At 41.3% G+C, this 17,541-nt stretch overlaps 1 protein-coding gene across 1 annotated transcript in view; it reads right to left on the reverse strand.

Annotated features, from left to right (window-relative positions):
• Positions 1-12,863, reverse strand: part of ENPP2 (ectonucleotide pyrophosphatase/phosphodiesterase 2) — a 65,285-nt gene extending 52,422 nt beyond the window's left edge. The window contains exons 1-6 of the mRNA XM_026659904.1: positions 12,793-12,863; positions 12,392-12,494; positions 5,772-5,927; positions 3,487-3,612; positions 2,123-2,183; positions 407-504 (exon numbers count right to left, since the gene is read on the reverse strand). Of these exons, the coding sequence (XP_026515689.1) occupies positions 407-504; positions 2,123-2,183; positions 3,487-3,612; positions 5,772-5,927; positions 12,392-12,494; positions 12,793-12,825 (577 nt within the window). The 5' untranslated portion in view covers positions 12,826-12,863. The remainder of the gene's footprint in view (positions 1-406; positions 505-2,122; positions 2,184-3,486; positions 3,613-5,771; positions 5,928-12,391; positions 12,495-12,792) is intronic.
• Between the last annotated feature and the right edge of the window lie 4,678 nt (positions 12,864-17,541).

Below are 17,541 nucleotides of genomic sequence, written 5' to 3' on the forward strand. Positions count from 1 at the left end.
ACAGAGTTGCTACTACACGTGTTGAATTCAAGATCAGGTTTGTTTAGCAAACAAAAAACTGCACCTGTTCTGGGAGACTCTTCCCCACCCCCCCGCCAAAAAAAACCCACCCACAATGCACTTCTGCCATTCTTATATTATTGTTCTGCAATGCTCCAGCCTGTCTCTTTCAGGCCTAATCAAATTGTGCACCATTTAAGCCAATGGGACTTTTGCCATTTGACTTCATTGGGAATAAGAATAGGCCTTTAGATTGTTAGACCTTTGGGCCAGAAAGCCAGCTGTGTTTGATGCAGCTCTTCTACTGCCCAGCACCTTGTTGGTTTATGGTGCTATATAAACAATGAAAACAATATGAGAACAAGAGATTGCCCTGTTTGTTTGTTCTAATAAAACATTTACTTACTTAGTTTTTCAATGTTGGGCATGACCTTACTCCCTTTCTTCATGTATGATGCACGGAAGCCATCGACAGAGAAGATGATCAAAGGAGGGCGAACAAAACTGAAACAAAAGCTATGTTCACGTATCAAGAGTTGAAAGGAGTATTTCGAAAACTATTTCGTATGCTCATTCGGTTAGAGTAATGAGAGTTTAAAATACTACAACAGTTAGAAGTCTATAAATTTTAGAGTTAGTAGATCAGTATAATTTAGTAATATTTATATTTCAGTAACACCCAGAAGCCCGAAATCAGGCTCACGATCCTATTGTGCTGGTGCTATAAAGACCCATACAAAGACATGGTCCCTGTCCAGAAGAGCTTACAGTCTAAGAAGGTAAGTTATGTATAAAGGGTTGGATAAGAGGAATACAGTCAAATACATACATTTTTACACACACATAATTGCAATTAAAAAAAACCCCCCCACACACACACCCCACAAGCACAAATCTTTTCTGTTTTTGTAAAGAGCAAGGGTCACAGGACGTTTAATGTCCACATACAGCATGAGAGAGACCAGCTGCTCTAACACAGTAAAGAAGAGGAGTACTCATTTTGTTATTCTTTCCTAGAACAAAGAGCCACATTGCTCCCCTTGAGATGCAAACACAGCCAGGATGTATAAGTATCCCAAAGCTCATGCAGAGGCCGGGAGAGCAACTTCTTCAAACGTGGGTGCCCAATATTAGGTATCCTCAGTGAACTCATTCTTAGGTACCTAAAGTCTTAAGCTCCCACTTAAATAAATAGGAGCTGTGGATGCCCGGTATGTCGGTGAAAGAGTCCCCTTATTTAGGTATCTACATCTAAATTTAAACCTTGATTCAGCAAGTTACCTAAGCACATGATTAATTTTAAACATGTGAAAAGTCCAGGGGTGCCAGAACAGGGATCCATGGTCCCTTTCACTTTTTACTGGCCAGAAGGAAGAGCGACAGAAGGAGAGGGTAGGGCCTCAGGGAGAAGGTGCAGCATGGGGGCAGGGCCACAGTTCGGGCACAGGTGGCCCCCACACTTTTAGGGACTTTCTGCTGTGCCTGAAACAGTCCCATTGGGCTCAATGAGACTACACAAATGCTTAAAGCTATTCACATGCTTAAATATCTTGCTGAATCATGGTCTAAATCAGTTAAGTTTCAGAATCTAATCATAAGCGTGGGAACTACGGGTGCAGGGGGTGCTGCAGGTTTTACGCAGGGCCCCATGCCCGGGGTCTGCCGGCCCCTTGGCCCCTCTTCAAATCCCCCCTCCCGGAACCACGGCCCTGCTCCTGGCCCCAGCTCGGGGTGGGGGGGTGGGAAGGAGGTAAAAAGTTTGGGGACACCAGCTTTACAGTTTCGCTGGCTTTCAGCACCCCCACTGTAAAAAAAAAAAAAAAAAAAAAAAGAAGTGTTCCAGCACCACTGAATCTTATTTGTTTTTAAATACTGTATAAGACAGGTACCTTTGGATGTAATGTTTAAAGAAAATTGGCCTGAAGGGTGCTCGCATCAGGTCTGATCCAATGCTTATTGAAGTCAAAGGAAAGACTTCCACTAAATTAATTGGGTATTGGTTCAGGTGCATGCATAAGTGAAGTGAAGTAGGCAAGTTTATCAACTTATAGCCAGTGGCTACGATTTAGTCAGCTCTTTTAACAAATGTCTTCCCCACAACTTCAAAATAAAATAAACTTACCCAGCTGGGCATTCAGGAGTTTTTATCTCTTCACAGTCATCATCCACCCAGTGAGTTTCTCCTACATGGAAAGGAATGTCACTTTTTAGAACAATTGTCAATACAGTTACCAATTGTACCAGACTACCAAAAAACCACCCACACGCCACACAACAGGTCATACTGTCATATTTTGTGAGCAACGTGTTTTTATACCCATTGCTCTCCTAGGCAGCAGTATGAATGTGCTGATTACATGCCAATGTTCAATAAGAACATCTGAAGTACAAAATTAGCACCTGTTTAAAGCATGACTTAAAATCTGAGTAAAGGGATTTCCTCTTGATCCTATGTGCAAGTTTTCACATGGTTTGAACATTTGAAAGTTATAGAGCACAAAAGCAGCATTATACTTTCATACTGGTTGCTAACAAATTGTTAGTTTCATAGCCTCGCTGGAACTGATCCCCTTTTGGGCACTGCGTGACCACAGTATTAGGTTGCGTAGTCAATTATTTTCCACTACATTTTTTGCTACTGTTTCCACTGCACGCTCATTGAGACCTGGGACACACTTTGTACTGTCACAGGACAGAAGAAAGTCAGATCATCAGACACTGCTACTTGCTTTATGACATTGGTGTTATTAAAAGGAATAGTACTTCCTCAATTTAAAAAAAAAAAAAAAAAAGCAGATGCATAGAATACAATTTTGAACAGCAGCAATCCCAATTGGCCCTGATAAGGGAGAGCAAGAGAGACAGAGGAAATCAAGAAGAAGGAGATCTTGGCATAGGCAAGAGATGTGAAGTATTTGTTTGAGTGGAACAAGAATTAGAGTGTCACATTTAATATTAAAAGAAAAGTAAATTTGTAACCAATAATATGGAGATGCTGTTCTTATGGAAAGGTCACTCCTGTAATGGTGCCATGGTCACAGAGATCTTTTGTTATTGGCTGGCTAAATGAGGACTATGTTCTATGTACATTAAAACAAGGGATGGCTTTAACTACTTGTTCTGTCCTATCTTTCTAAGGAAAGGCACCTCAAAAGGCAGGAACTGGGAACTACAACTAGCATTTAACCACAATTAATCTGCCAGGGTTTCTTCAGAGTTGGGAAGAATGCAATCTGCTAAAACTTGCTGGAGGAGGCATATTTAGTTTTCCTTCCCCACTGCAGAACTGGAGATGAGGAAGTAGTCTCTGCACTCAGTTATGCTGGTGTGTATCTGGACTATCCTCCTCACCTCAACAGAAAATGAAATGTGTATGGTGTGGGGGAGTGGCAGGATGGAGGCGCTTTCACAAAAAAAATACTTGGCATTACCCACAGGCCTGGCCTCTATCAGTTCAGGATAGATAAAAATGATAGAAATATGTACCTTTGCATACAGCTTGATAATTAGTACAACAGTCTCCTCTGGTCAAGCAGTCTTCAGAACAATGACAGGCATTCTCTTCATTCCTTGCCTCTCCACAGCGATCTTTGGTACATTCCCAGCCTCGAGCTAAAATATTCACACGGTAAGTGAAAACATTCAAGATGATATTTTTTAAAAGGGTCCATAGCACTCAGTTGAACATCCCAGTGAAGTTAGCCCAATCATTACAGTCGGCTTTGGAAGTTTGCGATCTGCACAGTGTTTGAAATCGATAGGTTGACTATAAACAAAAGAAGATGTGAGCCACAGACGGGTGTGAAGTTTTGAGTGCTTCCCCATTCACAAGCAGGGAGTTTTCTTGCTCTCTGATCCGGTCATTTAAGCCACTTTCCAAACTTAACACCAGCAAAAGCATCGCTAAAATATTGTTAAGGAACTTCTCTCCCCTTCCCCACTAACCCCCGAATGAAGGATATGGTGAGGGATCTGAAGCATAAGTGATGAATATTAGCACGTCTCACATACACCACCACCACCACCCCCCCCCACACACACCCCACTAGTAGCTTTAGGAATCCACTATATTCAATGACCATTATGTAGATGGAGGGATGTAAAAGGGAGCAACATGGCATGCAATTGGGGCTTTTATTCATGCCAAGCTCCTCAACACAGGAGATACGAAGATGGAAGGAGCCCCTTTATCAAAGCTTATTGGGTGAGAGTCTGTGCTGCACCCCAAAAAGGCACAGCACAAAACCTGCTGCCCTGGACAAGGTGGCTTATAAGCGACCTTTGCACCCTTCCAATCCTGGGGAGGCCATCCACATAATTAACAGTCCTGAAGCCCTGTCCAAGTTGAGTAGCACAGGCACCAACTCGGTGGGTGCTCCGGGGCTGGAGCACCCATGGGGACAAAATGGGGGGTGCCAAGCACCCACCAGCAACCCCTCTATTAGCTCCCCCCATCCCACCCCAGCACCTGCTGCCTACTGGCAGGCCCCGCGGATCAGCACTTCCCCCTCGCTCCCCATGCCTCTCGCCCACCACGAACAGCCCAAGGCCAACACCCAGTTCCTGGCCCCCAGAGCTATGCTCAATTTTCCAGACCATATCAACTCACTCTTTCCTGGATACCAAGCAGGTGAAGTTATACGATGACCTATGGAAGTCTGGGTAGGTCAGAATGTTCAGACCTGGCTCAGAGCTGTATGGAAGCATCATTTTCATATAAATGAAATAAACTGGGTGGGGGGGAGGGCGGGGCAATAATTTGTGCTGAAAATTGGGGATATTCCTGATTCCATTTGAAACACTAGTCATCTCTTTTGGCTGCTCAGATAAATGTGATTCTTCACCAAAGTAACAAGAAGGATTTCAAAGGCAGGAAGACTAGGCACCTATGTCAACCTAATCTCTGTACCAATCCAGCTACATGTTTTTTGGTACAGTGAATAACTGAAATACACACATAATATTTTAGGAAACAAAACAGTAGCTTTATGCTCTGCCATGAGGAAGTGTAATTTCCAAAAGGTGTTAGTAGAGAGACAGCCTCTCTAAAAATGTCCACACCATGTATCAAGCTAACAATAACCACCAATTAATAGTGCTATGTTTTCTACCCCCTAGTGTCCAATTAAATGTACCTGAAAGGTTCCATCAGTGGACTGTGTGTGCCCTGACATCTGGAAATAGGTGTCTGAAGTAATAGCAACCAGCACACTCCTTCACCTGCAATTCACTCCCTGGAGAGGACCTGCACAACATCTATGCAGCAGTTAAGCCCTAACAGCATCAGTGGGATTTAACCAGCGCATTAACCTGTGTGGACTCCTCTGCACAGGCATGAAACCCACAGTATGAGAATGAACATTAATTCCATAAGTACTCACCATTATTTGGGAGAAAGACAACATCTCACAGTTAACACAGTTACTTCCTGTTCTAACTAGAGGAGAAAATTTTAGTATCTCCGTGTGCGTAACTGTTCGTGTTTTTACGTGGGGCACTGCAGTAATACGATTTACTTTTTAGGTGGGATCTAATGTAAATAAAGGTGCAGGATGCTTCCTGGAAACCAAGGCAGAGGCAAAGAAAACCCAGTAACTGGGGAAGATACAAGGACCAGTATGCAAATTAAAGTAAGCAAGCAAGGACCACGCATTGAGAAAGGCTGAATGTGTTCGAAGACGGGATGAGTAAGGCATGCCCTGACAGTTGTCATTAGTCCATAGCCAGCTATAAGCAGGGTGTATAGATACAGGGGAGTACAGCTCTCATACCTGTCTTTAAACATAGTTCATCAAAGTCGAAGCAGCAACTGTTGTAGCTCTTGCACAGGTTGTCACAACGGCAGCCCGGGGGCTCAGCCTCTTGAAGCTCAAAGCATCTGCTTTTGCAGGACCCAGAAGTACTGATCCAGGGGGAATCAGACAGGACTGCGTGGAATAAGAAACAGGGCAACATTTGTCAGGCCATCAATGGCTGGTGAGTGATTGCTCAAACTAGTGCGACTCTGAGTAATGAAACTTCAGCTGCCTTGTTACAGCAGAGGGAGGTGAAGGGAAAGGAAAAGGAGAAGCACCTTGGGTGTTGACAGAAGCAAAAGTCTAATTAACTCAAAAAAAAAAAAAAAAAAGGTTCTTCTGGGGGGGGCGGTAGAAAGGGTAAGCAGCATGATAATGTCCTGCAAAGAACGGCACCTGGCTTTAAGTCCATAATAATCAAGCAATCATTAGCAGAAATAAAGCTTCAGAGGCCCAGTTATGGGAGCTTCAAATACTTCCCAAAAACAGGCCTTTGCAGTTAAAAACTGCATGACATTTTCATGCTCAACTGGGCAGTTAGCATGGAAAGGAACCGCAATTAGTCTACATGACAGTCAGCAGGATTCTGTTTACTGTACTATAAGGTGCCACATCAACACCGCAGTGAAAGGAAACTGTATGATACTCAACAAATTGAGTTAGTGGCCAATAAAGTGAGGAAATGCTTTTTTGGTGGGCTTCTGTAGAGCATTAAACTATAAAAACAAAACTTTCAGCAATAACACTGATTCAGAAACTGTAGACCATTCATAAAGCAAGAAACTGAGTCCATTAATAAAGCAAGCATTAGACAGCAATGATTCATTGGGGGTAAGGGATCCCGAAGTGGGACAAAAGCTATACTCTCCTGGCTAGGAGTACCCCCTATGACACCAAAATATATTATGGGGAGGCTGTTTGTGACTCCATGGTTAAGGATGCTTTATGACATGGGCTAAAAATAGAGCATATATTCAAGTTTTTCTTCCTAAGTAGGTGTTTTGAGTATGAAGTTTCACAGTACCTTTTGATTTCTTTTATTGAATTTTTAAATAGGAAGTATTTGAAACCAGTTAGGGGACGAAGTTTGTCAGCAGCAGTCAGACTATTTCTTGTTGAAATATCTACATAAAATTAGTAGGGCATAAATCTTAAGTAGATCCGATTTAACAGGTACTTTTGGAAAATATTGTGGATTACGGGCCATTTTCTGCTGCTGTTCTACATAGCTGAAAGTTTATCCGTCAGCAGAATGCGGGGAGAATAATCTTCCCCAAACAAAATCATCATCCCAACACTTAGTTGTAGGAGCATACGGTAGGCATAGGTGCTGGAACTTAGCTGCTGTACCCCTAGCTTGAAGTGATTTCCATCAAAGTTTACAGTTTGGTTCAATGCATCTCAGCACCCCTCCCCCCAACACAAATTGTTCTAGTGCCCCTGAAGGTAGGAAGGCACTTTTATGGTTTCGAATGAGTCGCTTGGTAAAGGCAATGTAGGAAGACTGGAGAAGCTAGGGGACAGAGTTAAGGTTGTACGGCATGGTAGTGTAAGGTATGTGCACATATGTGGGGCAGAAAGTAACATTAGATGGCTTAATATTTTTCTTTGCTATTGTAGTTTTTCGGTCAAGTAGGTTGTGTGTGTGTGTGCGTGCGCAAGTAAGTAAAATACTCTATGTAAGAGCATGGGAGTATCCCTTCAGTTAGGAACTCCCTCAGCATTCCCTTGATGAAGCCATTTTAAAATTTTCAATATTTTGGCCATTTAAAATGCCATAGGGCTAAAACTTTGTATCTGTGCTGGCAACATGCATCCATGAGTTTTTCCTTCAGTTACTGAAATCAGTCCTCATGTTTGTTTCGGCAGTGGCCATAACCAAGCAAAATTCTATGCTTTACATTTGTTTCTTCTTCCCATAATCCCTAGTACAAAACCAGATGAATTCTGAAAGATGTAGTTTTACCAGGAGTTTACTAACAGAGGGACTAATTGCTTCTGGTGTCCGGAAAAATGAATGTTTTGAATCAGCCCTTATTTTTCAGCTTTAAACAACATGGGAGCTTCTGTATTGTGCCAATCAAAGCCACAAATGATATATTAAAGCCTATTACTCCACAATAGGCATTGATATGTAGAGCATATGTGATTCCCAGTTCATTCTGGTGTCCTTTTTAAATCATTTGTGCCCAATCTGCTGAAGTGCCAAGCACCAGCTTCTCTCACTGACGTCAGCAGAGGCTGTGGCTGCCCTGGGCTTATGAAAAACAATCAGATCCATCTGTTTTAAACCAGAGCATGTATGTCAGCTCAAGTTTCCTTCACAGACAGGACACTGGAACCGCTTTGAAGCTGTAAGAAGTTTTTTAAAAAGTGTCATTACTGCACTCATCCTTTATTCCAGTATGACAACTAGACTTTAGAAGGGACATCTACTTCCAAACTCAAATTTATGTCCACTCTGCACTGAATTGCCTCTCTCTCTCTCTCTCTCATATATATTAAAACACTCCAAATTTATGGGAGGACTTTTGAGGTTGCTGTAAAATTTAACACATGAAGATTCATTTCAATTAATATTAAGGGCCTAATTTTCTGAAACATCCAGCACTCATTTAGGTACTTGGCATGGACAGATTTTCAGAAATGGTCTGCTGCTACCAGTCCCATATTCTCAACACCAGCTGCTGAACACTTCTGAAAAGGAGTGCTGGACACTTTTAACGTCTCTTGCTTCCTTATCTTACATGTCGTATCTTTGTTTTTAAGACCCAAGACCCAGATATGGCAAGATTGAGTGTGAGAATCAAAGATGTTATTTCAGAATGCTCTGTAATATTACCATTGCCCTATTCATTTCAGTGGAATTAAGTTACTTTCAATGGGGTCTTTGCATAGTGGGGAGACTACTCCATAACGCTGTTGAAAACCACACGCCAATGTCTATTTACAAAGGAAAATTTGGTGAGTCTTACTGCATGTTATATAAGCAACTGTCTGTCAGCAGTGTTTGAAGTAGTAGCTCAATGACTTAGTTTCCATTATCTTCTAGGTAGGAAATCATTCAGCTATAGATCTTTTGCTATTTTTCCATGCATCTGACAAATATAGTATATGCCTTTACTACTCATGTGACAAACTGCAGATCATAACTTAACAGTAACTTGATACAACGTCTGAGTTAACACATTGGTTATACCCATGGGTTGAGTTACTGTAAGACACTTCACATCATATCACCAAGAGGACTCATTTTAACACCCGTAGCCACTGGATATCAAGACTGTTCAATGGTTTGCTTCAATTGACCTTGCTTTTGAGGCTGAACCACAAACTTGCAGGTCATACACCCAGCTGTGGCCAGGGTCCTGATGTGTGCAGAATTGTTTGAACAAGTATTGTCAGCTTTATAGGAGCTGCACTGCTGCTAACTAAGTAGCAGGTTTGAGTTGTCAGATGCTCCTGCATTGAATATGAAGTTATGAACTTTTCTGAAAATTCCTAGATTGGCAGGAGCTTCTAAGCCATCAAGTCTGGACCCTGCTGGAGAAAGAGAAGACTGTGGCTGCCTTTGAACTTCAGGAGTTTTCCCCCTTTAACACTAGAGCTGCTTATATCTTTTTTGGAACTTCAGTCTTTGCAAGTTAAGCTCAAACTATTGTTGTTCTTTAAGGAGAACTTTGGGTGAAGTGGTATACCACTGATTAAGGGAAGAAATCCTATGGAGGCATGTTGCCTTTTGTTCGTTATGTAAATGATTATAACACAGAGCCTGGAAATGCTATATCCACCTAGAAGAGTGCCATATCAAATTGGTTGGTTTCACTACATTGGATTATGTGGTCAAAAATGCAGTCTATTTGCAATAGACACACAGACTGCTTCCAGTAGGACTTCCATCCTATGGCAACTACTCAGGCATGTTTGCATTATCCTTAGTAGAGAAACTGCATGGTAAGAATTAGGCAATGGCTACATATACGTAGCAAGAAAAACAGTTATTTGAAGAGTTTTGGAGCAGCAGTGTCACTGCATATTATTTATACTATATTTTGCAAAGTGCCATTAAAATGGACAAGTTTTCAGTGCGAGACCATTTAAAGTGTATCATAATTGTTCTGGTATAAATACAATTCCATGATTAGTTGTATGCTTAAAAATACACAAGTGATTAGTATCCAGGCTCCCACATTCACAGATCTAGGAAACAGATTTTAGCTCCCATCCTGACAATAAGACCATCCTGTTGTGCTTAAGTAATATGGTTCAAGAGGATACTATACTAAGATTACACATTCTGAAGCTACTTAACAACAGGTCTAGAAGACCTATACTCTACCTAAACTTACGGTAATAGGTCAAGTTAAGAAATGGCAGAATCAGTTATTAATTTCCCCTGTTTTGGGGGATTTAGGTCCTTAGATGTTATTTTAATTCAGCTATTTGTTGTGTACAAATACTGACAGCTTATTGAATATTAAAAGGTTCAGTTTAACATCGTTTAGATGAATTCTTTAGCACTTACTACTACTTTGTCATTAGTATGTAATAGAGTTAAAGTCACGATAGTCTGGATTCATAAAGCAGTACTAGAATGACAAGGTTTGGAATTTGAAAGTGCTATAGTACACACCAGTTAAGACAAGACACCCCTCATGTATAACAATGAATGGTGAAAACATTTTTTTAATCTTAGTTTTTCCAACAGCTATGTCAATCCTATAAGATTATGATGCAGACATCAAGATACATGTAAATACATATGCCAAAACTCAGTGGAGTTGAACGAGAACCTGCAGTAATCTTTTAGCTTGGCATTTCATTGGACTGGGTTTCTAAGTAGACTATTTCCATATGCAGTTTCCATTACGATTAATGGGAGTCATATGTGATTAATAATTTCAAAGACATAAGTAGACTTCTTTGATCAGAGCATTTAAAATGTTACCAGTTAAAACAAGTTTACTCTTGTGCAGGGTAGTTTCCCATCATAGAGGGCAACTGAGCTCTTCCATTTATTACATTTGTACATAGATTCTATTATCTCAGATTTTACATCCTGTTTCCATTATAAATTAACTTTGATATATTGGAAGTAACTTGGTTGACATAAAAAACAAGAGGGGAAACCCTCACTTGCTGTCTCTTATTGCTATATTCCAGACAATTGGCTGTCCTTGTACTGATCAAACCAAAACAAGTGACAGTCTGTATGTGGAAACCATGAAACCCAGGTCTTACCATTACTGCTACAAACATATCAGGCATACTACCTTAATATCTGAGGAGAGACATGCTAAGAGGAAAGTAATAGGAGCCATTTATGTTTTTGCAGCAAATAGGAGGTGCTCTGCTTTACGCAGGAAAAAAATCCAGAAGCAACATCCTTTTTCATTACCTAAATGTCCTTACTAAGTCAGCCACACTGATAAATGTGTTGAGTAGACACCAATTCTGGGGAAGGTGAGGGGGAACCTAACAAACTCCTTACTGGGAACACAACTTACTCAAGTCACTGTGAACAAGCAATTTCTTTATGAAAGTTCTCATCCTATTGTTATAGTTGGGTATTGTAAATGAAACCCTTTCATTTCAGCTATATTAACCAAGTCAAAGTCAATTACCACATGCTTCCTTTTTCAGGCCAAAGGAAGGAATAGAGACATAAGTCAAGACTACTTCCCCGCCCTTTCAAAAAAAAAAAAAAAAAAAAAAGATTCCTTTTCCATTTTATACATTTTTCCACTTGGAGCATGCCTCAGGAGATAAAATCCTATGTTTCCCAACAAAATATAAACAACGGTCTCTGTTGTGGCATGTCCTTTCTCTTTTCCACCCAGAAGAGAAGGATGTGAAACTGAAGAAAAAAAATACATGACTGACAGCACATCGGCTTCATGCAGTTCCCAACATTAACACCTGCTGATCTCACCCCTTCCCTCCTCCAGTTAGTTGTCTGGAGTCTACTGTCCACAAATCAGCATGACTAGCAGATACAGAAATCTAAGAAGCTATTCTCAGTAACTCTAGACTTGAAATGACCCTGACCAAACAAGTACTGCACAAATTTCTTCTCTAGCTAGTTGCATGAAAATTGTGAACTTAGTAAATTAAAGGTTTCAGAGTAGCAGCCGTGTTAGTCTGTATCCGCAAAAAGAACAGGAGTACTTGTGGCACCTTAGAGACTAACAACTTTATTAGAGCATAAGCTTTCGTGGGCTACAACCCACTTCTTCGGATGCATATTAGTAAATTAAAGTAAATGTAACTTGATCAGGTAATTCCCAACTGAACCTATTCAGTAGGCTCAATGAACAAAAAGTCAGGCACAGTATACAACAATCAATTGCAATATCAGACTAAGTTAACTCAACTCTAAAATAAGCTTAATTCTCCATAGTCACATGCACACAGAGCAAAAGTTTAAGTAAACAGGTAACCTATAGGTGAGTCGCAAAGGTCAACAGACTCAGGCTTGTTAACATACCGGTACTCTTCACTATAACCCAGAACTAAAAGGAACAGAGTGGGAGTGGTTTCTAAGCATGGTATATAACATAAGGTTAGTGAGATGTACAGTTTGTCATTTACTGTACCTGAGATTGCACCCTCATCCCAGTCTTCAGATCTTCTGAATCGATTTGCTGTAAATCCTACACAGACGTTAACCCCAAAGGCAAAAGCAAATAAGGATATTACCTGCAAAAGTAAGAGAGCAAAATGATCAAACTAAGCAAAACAAGAATGCAAATTTAAGAGTGTTGTGATTGAAAAAAGGAGGGACCAGATATATTATTTGAGTTGCTAGTCATTCCAATTCCTATTACTGGAACAGTAAATGACAGTCACTATTTTAGAGTAATCAAAACCAGAAGGGGATTATGAATAAAACATCTGACTTAAAAGCTCAAATGTTTCTTTTTATAGGAAGTTTTTCAGGAGACACTGGTTAGTGCTCCTTTCTACACAAACATGTTCTTTTCCTTTCCTTCCCTACCTGATGTAACTGGAAACAGCTTTTCTTAGCCATACTAGAGAATTCTTGAAAAGCCTTCACAGTATGCTCTCTTTTTCTTTATATTGAGTGCAGTGCTGTTTGCTCCGTGAGTTCAGTCTATTAGCTACAACTAATCCCACCTGGTGAGGTTGACAGGCTCATTTGATTTGTCCAGGGGTGATTTCATCATGTTTCACTCACAAATCGCAGCTCTGAGTGCAAGAAGCTGCAGGCATCATCCTCTCTCCCCCCCTCCCCCACAAAATGCACACACACACTTTTATGTGGTTTCCTCTGCCCAGGCAGGGTTTTCTCATGTTGCTGTGGCCAATACCAGTTCATGCTCATTTTATTCTCCTCACAAAAGTAACACGGTTAAAAAAGAAACCAATGTGTTTTCATCTTGCTAGAACCGAAAAACCTCTTGGGCTAGGGAATGAAAATTTCTGTTGCCATCTTCAAACATGAGAAAACTTGCAAGCGAGGATTTCAGTGTAGTTAACTTTTAGAGAATAAAAAAAACCGCACACACAATAACTCCGCTGATTTTGTGAAAGAGCCGCAAGTTTTTTTTACTGGTTTGATAAACTCAGTCACTGGTCTCACACTTGGGAACTAAGTCTAAAGTTTCCAAATGGTTCTCATGGCAGAATCCCCAGCAGTGTAACGAATTCTGATAAGGTTACTTTTCCAGCATTGGGATCCCTTGCATTGCTACACAGAGTACTTATGTAACTGCTCGCAACTGCATACACGCATGTTGAAAACCCAACATATCTAAAAAAACGTGAAATTTCAGCCTCCCCCTTCCTTATTTGCCTTGTAAAAATATATACATCACAACATTCAGAGTTCAGCTGCTTTGATAAGCAGCTCTCTCTGCAGAGCAGACGATAACGGTGCATAGAATTATGGTTCACGCTGGTGGTTTAAATGTTATTTGCTAAGGCAAATTATTTACCAAGTTAGTTCACCACCTTTTTTATCTCCTGAAAGCGTCTTTTCACTAACAACTACACTTAAAGGGACAGAGTCAAAATTTGTCAATCTAACCCCGGACTTTCCTAGCTTCCTGGAGAGTCATCACATATTAGAGGGTTTGCCTGAAGGAGTCCAGTAAGACTTTTTTTAAATAAACCAGTTTAAACACATACCATAGCGCTTCCATTAGAAGTCGCGCTCAAGCAATAACCACTCTCGCTTCGTAGCCTCACCTTACTAGGCAGGGCTAAAACCCACCCTTGTTTACTAGCCACACCTTATCGCACAGCCCTTAACAGAAGCCGCCCTCGATTCTTTTTCATGCGGGTGTGAACAGAAAGTGGTCTCCTGGCGCAGCTGTATCTTCGCCACGCAAACCACAGGGGGCGTAATCACGGGGAGCAGAAGCCAAGGCGGCTTCTGTTCTCAATGAAATTATGCAGACGATTGAAAAAAAAGACACGCTCGATTTACTCCGCAGCCAGTGCTAAACAAACCGGAGCATGCGTGCTACGATAGGGCATCTTGCTTGCAATAGGGTCGCTGAGTAGATAGGCCAAGAGTTGAGCCCGTATTTTACCCTGCCCCAGTTTGGCTGGTTTGAAAATGACCTGGATGGTCGGATTACAGACTGCACTGCATGCTGAAGTCCACTTCTCCATCCAGGTTTGCGCGGATCCCTGCAGAGAGGTGCTGCTTGGCAACATTTTAACAAGGGGCTCCCACGACAAAGTTTGCCCGTAGCCTGCGATAAACCCTGTGTGCGCGAAAGTTGTGTCATGCGCCTGCACTCACACAGAGCAGGGGGGAAGGACTGAGGAACCGATTCATTTTTCTCCCTCCCCGCTGAAACAAAAAGGCTTTCTCATAACCGAACGGGGAGGCATCACCTCTTGGCAAAGCAACTTGTATGAAGCTGCGCTTCGGTAGAAATGTTTCTATTTTGTTCCTGAAAAGATATACGACGTGATTGATAGAACAAGACACGGTGTTCAGTTTGTGTAACTGGAAATGAGAGTGAGTGGGGGTAAAGACCCAGAAACTTGCAAGGTGTCCTTTAAAGAAACCACTCTACCATTTGATGCAATCTGTTGCAAATATGTGCTCTTTGGAGGTATTTTCTGAGCACCCGGGATAAAAGGCATCTCTGGCTGGTGTGATTTAGCAATTAACCGAGAGACAGCTAAATTGGGACTCTAGAAATCACGCCAATTTAGTAGCACTATTTTAACAGGGAGCTCTTAACCTAGGAGCATCTGAACACCCATAAATTATCTGTTGTATATTCCTTCATTTTCTTTGTTGATAGCGACACAAAGTTCCGGACATAGCTGCATAAACAACTGCAATAGCTGAAGCCAGTACTCATGTATGAGTGTTTACAGATTTTAAAGTTGCTAACTTGCTGCACTTAATTTCAGACTCTAAACCCATAACTGAAGGAAGAAAAACAGCTAGTCCTTTAATCTATTCACCACACAGCACACATTTTCTGAGGTGCTATCCTCATAGCCCTATAGAATTTAACATCTTTAGCTCCTGTTGCAGTTTGACCTTGACACAAATTTGACAAAGTGGACCATACAAAAACACTTGGCATTTCTAAACCCTGTTGTACAATGTCATCCATGAACATATTTTGCTGTGTAACAATAGCAATGTATCATAAGAATTATAAGAGAAAGCCGGAATCATCACAGAGCAAATTTGTAACAGACACTGCATGTCAAAATTAATGAAGTCCTTGGTCCAGTGGCCCGGACATGGGACTGGGATTCAGGATTCCTGAGTTCTATTACAATCTCTGCCACTGACTCACTGGGTAAGTCATTTACAATCGTATTTTCAGAACTAGTTCTGATTGTGAGTGCCCAAGTTGAGGCACCTTTGGCCTGATTTTCCAAGGTGCTGAACATCTGCTGAAGTTGTAGATGGCTCAGTACTTCTGAAAATCAGCTCCAATATGTCTGAAAACTGGAGGCCCAGAAAATGGAAGTATTAAAAATATCAGTGACCACATTTTTAAATATTGGATTTTTTTTGGGGGGGGGGGGAGGAGATTTGAAACTTTGTGTCTTATGGATAGATCCTGAACTGGTATAAATTGGCATAGCTCCACTGAAGTCAATGGAGCTGCACTGATTTACACTAGATGAAGATCTGGGCTTATGTTTCCTATTTTGTAATGTGGGTATAATGATATTTACTATCCTTCATCATGTCCTTTAAGATCTATGGGTGATAAGCACTGTATACTCCTGGGGGAATTGCAGAATTTTGCAGAAATTAATGTTGTGTGCACAGAATTTCCTTTCCCCCACAGAAATGGGCTGCAGTGCTTCTGGCCACCACTAGGGGCCTCTGGACTTGGCGGAGCCCAGCTCGCACCTAAAAGACACTGCCGGGGGAAAGAGGAGGGAGCTAGAGGGTTCCTGGCAGCTGCAGTTCCCAGCATGCCCTGAGGGAAGGAGATAGCAGTGCAGAGGAATCTCCATGCAAGCCTGGGACCAAGTATGAGGCTGTTTTTCCCTCTGGATCCCTAGGCTCTGTGGGAGGAGGGGGGCAGGTGTCTGGGCTGGGGGGGCCATGGCTGGGCTGTGGGTGGGATGGGGTGCAGGTATCTGGGCAAGGGGGGGGCCTGTGGCTGGACTCTGGAGGCAAAGGGGTGTGGGTATCTGAGCTGGGGGGACATGGCTGGGCTTGGGGGGGATGGGTTTGGGGTGTATTGGCTGGGGGGGCATTGTGGCTGGGCTCTAAAGGGGGAGGGGTTGTGGGTGTCTGGCCCCCCGGCTGGGCTCTGGCAGCGAGGGAACGGGGCAGAGAAACAGGAACTGGGTTGTCGTACGGTTTTCTTTAACTCTCTACTCCTGGGGGGAAATTTTGTGGTGTCTGTATTGTTGCTCATATACTTGCTGATAGATATTTTGAAATAAATTACCAAAATAATTGAAACTGGTGTGATTAGGTAGTGTTATTTTGACAAATAAAAGTTGCAGAATTTTAAAATACTGTGTGCAGAATTTTTAATATTTTGTCACAGAATTCCCCTAGGAGTAACTCTAAATGTGCTAATTTTATCATTTATTATACTTTTTCTGTGATATTTGCTATATATTTTCTAGTAGTTCTAAACTGATCACACATTCACACTGACAATCTGACAATCACTTTTTCTGTAATGAAGATTCTGCCTCAAAGCATCCTAGTAACACAGGAGGAATTCATTAACATGAACAAAACTACTAATCCTTATTTAAGCAGGGGTCTTCAGCAATTAATTGTCATTTTACTGGGAACAGAAGAATGACTCCACCAATCAAAAAATACACATTTTATTTTTTAAAGAAAGAAAAAAGGCATAAGTAATGTATGAATAAGTTATTGTGTATGACCAGCATTATCTAATGGAAAGAAAAATACAGTGCAGAGGTACAAAGAAAGTCTTACAATTAAAATGAAATACACTTTTAAATGAGTTGCATAAGAATCCACAGGAATTAATATTGCATTTATAAGCTACTCTTATTGTGTATTTGAGGTTGAAATATAAGGTCAGATGTAGCTGAATAAGCAAAAAGAAACATGCAGAAGATAAATTTCAAGAATTTAGGACACTTAAGCACGTGAGTAATTGAACTCATATGTCTAGTCCCATTGAGTTCTACTCATATGAGTACAGTTACTCACATGCTTCAGTGTTTGTGGGATTATGCCCTTAGCTTTTTCTGCTGTTTAACATACAGCCATGTTACTGCTTACTGTATTACT

This window comes from Terrapene carolina, unplaced genomic scaffold, assembly GCF_002925995.2.
Source record: "Terrapene carolina triunguis isolate 2854851 unplaced genomic scaffold, T_m_triunguis-2.0 Scaffold58, whole genome shotgun sequence".
In the NCBI taxonomy this organism is placed as follows: Eukaryota; Metazoa; Chordata; order Testudines; family Emydidae; genus Terrapene; species Terrapene triunguis.